Here is a 6000-nt window from a genome sequence, read left to right on the forward strand (position 1 = left end):
TACACACACAGAGACACGGTAAGCAGCATCCATTAACCCACCTGTTCATTCTGCAGTAAAAATGTACAAACTGATTGAAAAGCACAATATTAATGATGAATTCTATTAGGGATGTTTGGTAAGGTAAACAATCTGATTGTTAGAGTCCAGTGAGTCGGAGGGTGTATGGTGCCCACTTTAGAGCTATGTGTGTGTAATATGTATGTTCTAAAAAGTTAAGGCTATAATACTGGTAAGGACACCTATCAGCCCCTACAGACGTGGGTCAGTGACCGCAGTATGCCATATATGGGCCAGAACATGGGCTTCTTCTCTCTCCCCTTAACTTCCACTCCACTGCACCTGTGCATGGGATGACTTTTTCTTTGCAAGATGAATGTATGTATAGATGTGTGTTTCAGCATCAGTGCTGAACAATGCCTGCATTGTGGAACCTGCAGAGCCTGTGGTGGAAAAGGGAATAAAGATCCTCTTTCTCCCCATTTATGTGCCAGGAACAGAAGATTAATTACAGGTGAAGACTCAGATAAGGCGTGTTCCACAGCGACCGTGAACACACCAGATAAGCAGCAGGCTGGTTCTGCTTATCAGGTGTGCACAGACCGCAGGTGACCCCCCCATCCAAAACTAGCCACAATGTGCTTTCTCCTCTCAGTAACACATTTAATAAAGTGCTACCTCTTTTAGTTTCTTTCATCATTTTCGATAATTTCAGCAGGTGCCAAGCTAATGATGATGCATTTAAAAAAATGAAACACCAGCTGATAGTTGTTTATCAAAGTTTCGGACAAACCCGCGTAGTTGGACTGAATATAAGTCAGCTATTCGGCAAAGGATAATCTAATTATTGATTAAAGAATAGTAAGCTGTTGTGTGAAGTGGTGTGGCTATTGTAGAGATTTATCACTTAACACTTTATCAGTGTAACAAGGTAAAGCCAAAGACTCACACTCATACAATTAACACTAATGAGGGGTTAGCCCTTAAATCATCACAATTAACTAGAAGAAGAAAATTGTATTCCAGATAAGCAATGTGAATGGACGACTTGATTGGCAAATCAACAGAAGCTACATAACAGTCAACGCACGACAAACATCACAGAAACCACTTGTAAACTTCTCTTACTCCTACGTAGGCTGATGCAAAAAACACTACCAATTGCATTACCTACATTTAAAACATGAAACGATAGAGAGCGTATCGCTAACACATTGATAGGGGTGAAAAGTGTTTCAGCTGAAAACAATCATTCATTAAGTGGGTATGAATTTCCATACAATCTAAATGTAATGGTTATGAAGGTTATCATGAAATTAACATAATGGTACTTATATTTGGATTGGAGTCTGACAAACGGAACACACATAGTCATGGGCTAGGTTGTTGACCCCTGATTTGGACATCATAAACAAGGAAAAGAAAGGGGGGAGATAGAGTGGAGGAGGGATACTGTGAACAGCTGACATGAAAAGGAAGTGGTAAGTGGGATTTTTATACTAGTGGATGGGCCCAGTTTGTCTACGTTTGGTTAATTGTGTTGTCTGGATGTTCTTCTCCCTAATCTTTCTTTGGAAGGTCAATAATCAAACAAATGGAGCTATATGATTTAAATCTCATATCAAGCAGCAAACAGAGATGAAAAATACAAAAAACTATATTTATTTACTTTATGAGGAACATAAACATTTGTATATTTATATACCACATGAATATTTCTATGTACAGTCTATATATAGGCTTCCTTTGAATGCCAATTGTTTTCATACACTAAATGTTGAGCTGGCAAAGTCCGAATAAGAATCTCTGTAATTGTTTTGAGCTGTGTACATAAACTACAGAGTCAAAAGTCTAAAGTCAAAAGACTACTGTGGAGGGCTCTAGAGGAATTTATCCACAGTATTGGGCTGTCATGCTCATTGTACACCAATCAAGTTGCAGCGTTCCTGGGACAGTGACGTCAGCTACATTCAAGCCCAGTTTTCCGTTATCCTTTTCAACACTACTGTAAAGAAGTCTTTACTGGTAACCTTTGAGACAGAAAACAAAGCACAATCACTGTCTATCCTGTTATGTTTTGCAGCCTTGGGGAACAGATTTCCTTTCATGGCTGATTACGAAGTGGCTCGGGCAGCAGCGGCTCTCCGAGACTCACATCTTCCCGTTTACAAGAGTCCATTCTTTTTAGCTTCCTTCCCTGCTCTGACGCAGTATCTTAAAGGACACACCTGGAGCCGCCCGCCGTTGAGTCCTAGTCCTCAGAGGCAACGGCGGGCCAAGCTACATCCTGTGCGTTCGGAGCGCTTAAACACATTCCCACCGTGCGCCTCTTCTGTTAACTCAATTCGACCGCTTGCGAGAACGAATTGTACCCATCGAGAAAGGATGAACAAAGTGTTTTGGCTACCAAATGACTGCAGAACACTCCTTAGAATTCCACGCAGGTGCTTCTGCGCCCTGTGACTGTGAAAGCAGAAGTGAGACCAGAAAGCCTGTGATAGATTGTCTGCATCAGCACTTGCGAGTGCTTTGGTAACAAAGCACCCATGAGGGCATACGCATCATTGGCGAGCGTCGAACGAAACCCAAGATAAGAGAGAAGAAGAGAGCAAGTAACCATAACTAAATGTCGTGGCAACATTCGCTTTTTGGTTCTCATGGGCGCTGTTACTGATGGCATTTTAGAGGAACTGCGTAATAATGCTCCAATCTATATCTGTTAGTAGAAATTTCTATCTCAGTAGTACGATGCTTAGATGAAAGTTTAGGGAATTCGGGATGGTTTCATACAGTAATTAAACAACTGAGTAAAAAAGAGAAGACTGCATAGGCTTACAGCAGTTCTTTGTACCAAGAAAGCTGCCTGACTCTTATAACATTTACTATTGGGATAATACACAGCTATTATTCAGTAACACTGAGTTCCAAGGTGATTCGATGTCACTCTCCTGCCCCGTGTCACATCAGCGTTTTTAAAGAAATTGCAGTTGTTTCTACAGTACAAATGTTGCTGAGGTGAAGGTGATACTTTGCTGCATTATTTTTTACCGTTTTCGGCCGTAAGAAAGAACAGGACAGTAAACCGACACTAAACGAGACGTCAGTTCAAATGTAGGCCTATGCCTATTTTAAGTTCGCAGTAAGGTTACTCTTACATATTTCATTTCCATTTAAACTAAAACAGTTAATTAATGCACGCCGCACGCCGACATTATTGTGAGTTAATGCGTACGTCTTTGTGTAGGATAAGTGCTCTGTACCGTTTATACATCTCACCTCTACAAGCTCTGCACTCAACACAGACTTCAAGGGCTTAAAGAATGCTGGTTAACATATGACTAGGAAATGATTCAGCGGTGTTTGACAAACTCCAAGCCACCTTGGTACATTTGGAATACAATAGCTAGCAATCAACTGACACTGACACGTTGATATATGGAGTTCCAAATAAAACTCCTCTTTCCCTAATAACCATTCAGAGATTTAAGTGTTGTATATGCAAGTCATTACAGGATGAAAACAAAGTGAATTCTGCTTGTAGGCCGCCTAGTAAGTTGTCACAACCGAGCTTTACTGTCGCCTCACATAAGACCACGAGGTAAACAGACCACAAAAGCCGCGCTACGCGGAAAACTGGGAATAGGTCAATTAAAGGCAGCTAGGTTAAGCAATTACCCACCATAAAAACAATTGTAGGCTATTAGGTGGCAAACAGCTCGAGTATTAATAAAAGAATTTATTACGCATCATCACGCACCTGTTTTACTTCCAGAGAAAAAGAACAGGTGCTTAAGGTTTAAATCCCAATGACAAACCGCTCTTACTAATCTCGTACTGTAGTTACAATTTAAGAATTTTCATTGCCTCTGGGATCAAGTAATTTTTCATCGAGATTTTTTTGTTCTCTTTCCCTCTATACGGGCTCCATTCACGATCACTATTTTTTTCACAGAGCAAGTAAAATCCTTTGCATTCCAAAACTCGGACATCTTTATAAAACTGCAGAACGTATTACATGTGAGCAATGAACAATATAAATAAGACAAACTGAGAAACTGAATGAAACCGTCAGCAACCTACCTGGAAAAAGCCATAGAAACGCAAGTGACACCAAGGTGCCTAGTTTCCTAGAAGTCGCGATGTCCATCGCCCAACTTCCACCGTCCGTGTGCCACAGCCCCAAAGTATACAATCCCTTAAGTATTCCTGTTATCTTTACGTAATTTGCCTTTGGCGCTGTAGCCCTAGTCTTACAAGTCTCCTCTTGAACAGCAATGAAAGAGAATTCACCGAGGGGAATATTCGTCAGTGCGGAACGAGTGAAATTGTGCGCGAGTTGCAAATCATCTCCAGTTTGTCATCCGTCGCACAGACTGATCGCTGGCTGACATTAGCTGAGCGCCCTCGTTGGCGCACTGTACCCGGTCAAGGAAAGCACGCAATCCCTGTAATGTAGTTTTTCCGTTGGACAGACTTCCTTGCAATCTCCTCTCGCAGAACGCGGTAAATAGCCAAGAGTATGGGTGTTCTGTTATTTGCCGGGCAACTGGTTAACATTATGGAGCTTCTCCGGAAGGACACTAAAACGGCCACCTCAGCCCCCCGCACCTGTACGCACTAGCAACGCCCTCTGCGAGAATGGACACTCCTCTCGGTTCTCGTACAGGTGCATGGAAAATTCGCCTGTCGGCGCCTCTTTGCTCTCTCAGAATCCACTTACTTCGAATTTTCAGGATTTAAAATGGACAGAGACAGATATGAATAGCATAAGAGAGTATCTATATAATGTAAAAAAAAAAAAAAAAAAAAAACAACTGAACGAATAACAATTAATTTAGAGCACAATTTGAAATGCTAAGCGATTTAGCAAGGATGCCAACACTTTATACTTTCGTAAACGTCCGTAGCTATTTTTGTGACATAGAGTGAGAGTATTCGCTATTCCTTGCTCGATGATTGTTGTTCACATAATCTTCAGAGCTAACTCCTACAGGCAGACTTACTCGAATTTCCCTGAACTAAATTAATTGAAGTGATTCTACAAATCCGGGGAAACTATCTTAAGTATGTGTCGTAGTTGAATCTACAACTGTGACAAAATTGATTTGCGACACGACTGCGATGTGATGGGTAAATATAGTTAATTCTGTCTGAACTGAATTGCATTACCACCAAGGCTGAATTGTTTGTCTTTCCTTTTTGACGTTGCATTTCTGTTTTTATTTCTATATTGCGCCTCCTTAACTCACTTCCCGTCATCAGCGTCCCCCGTCGCGCTCTCTCTCTCTCTCTCTCTCTCTCTCACACACACACACACACACACACGCACAAAAACACAGTATTAATGTTGTTACATTTCATGCTTTAGGGCACTACCTTTTCTCATCCTTTATTATCTTTGTTTAACATTATCCCGCTTGCTTCATGTAAACTATAAGGCTACATATTCATCATAAATACTAATAGCGATACAGATAGATGTATAGATATATAAATCGTTTTTATGGTTATAAACTGTTAAGGCTTAAATGAAAACACATGAGTGCCTCAAACACAATAGCTCACTTTCTACTGTTAACAGCCTCTACACTGGACAAAGCAGTTAAAAATTTGCTGATAGCCATAGTCACAGAAAATTATTAACACCTCAAATATTATTTCATGAGAGATATTTCAACCTTCTACATCCTTGGATCACAAATCTATAGTTTCCATCTCTTTTTTCCTAGGGACAGACCTGGGGAGCAATATTAAATAAATGATCACCAGGTCCACTAAAGCACAGACAAAAGAACTGGTTATTCCTGCAGGCTGAAATACTCAATTTAGTAACCTCATTAAAACATTTATTTGTATGATAATGGGACAAATGTTTGGCATATCAGCATTTCCTGCTCAAAAAATGTGTAAATGTTGTTATGGATGCACAATTTGAAATGAACTGATCACACTTTAAATGTACCTAAAATCCAGACTTTGTGGTTGCACGCTGGAGTTCAA

General features: G+C 40.5%; 1 protein-coding gene across 1 annotated transcript in view; it reads right to left on the reverse strand.

Moving 5' to 3' along the window:
- Nucleotides 1–4701, reverse strand: part of esama (endothelial cell adhesion molecule a) — a 44918-nt gene extending 40217 nt beyond the window's left edge. The window contains exon 1 of the mRNA XM_036525683.1: nucleotides 4081–4701. Within this exon, the coding sequence (XP_036381576.1) occupies nucleotides 4081–4147 (67 nt within the window). The 5' untranslated portion in view covers nucleotides 4148–4701. The remainder of the gene's footprint in view (nucleotides 1–4080) is intronic.
- Between the last annotated feature and the right edge of the window lie 1299 nt (nucleotides 4702–6000).

This window comes from Megalops cyprinoides, chromosome 3 (genome assembly GCF_013368585.1).
Source record: "Megalops cyprinoides isolate fMegCyp1 chromosome 3, fMegCyp1.pri, whole genome shotgun sequence".
NCBI classification, from domain to species: Eukaryota; Metazoa; Chordata; class Actinopteri; order Elopiformes; family Megalopidae; genus Megalops; species Megalops cyprinoides.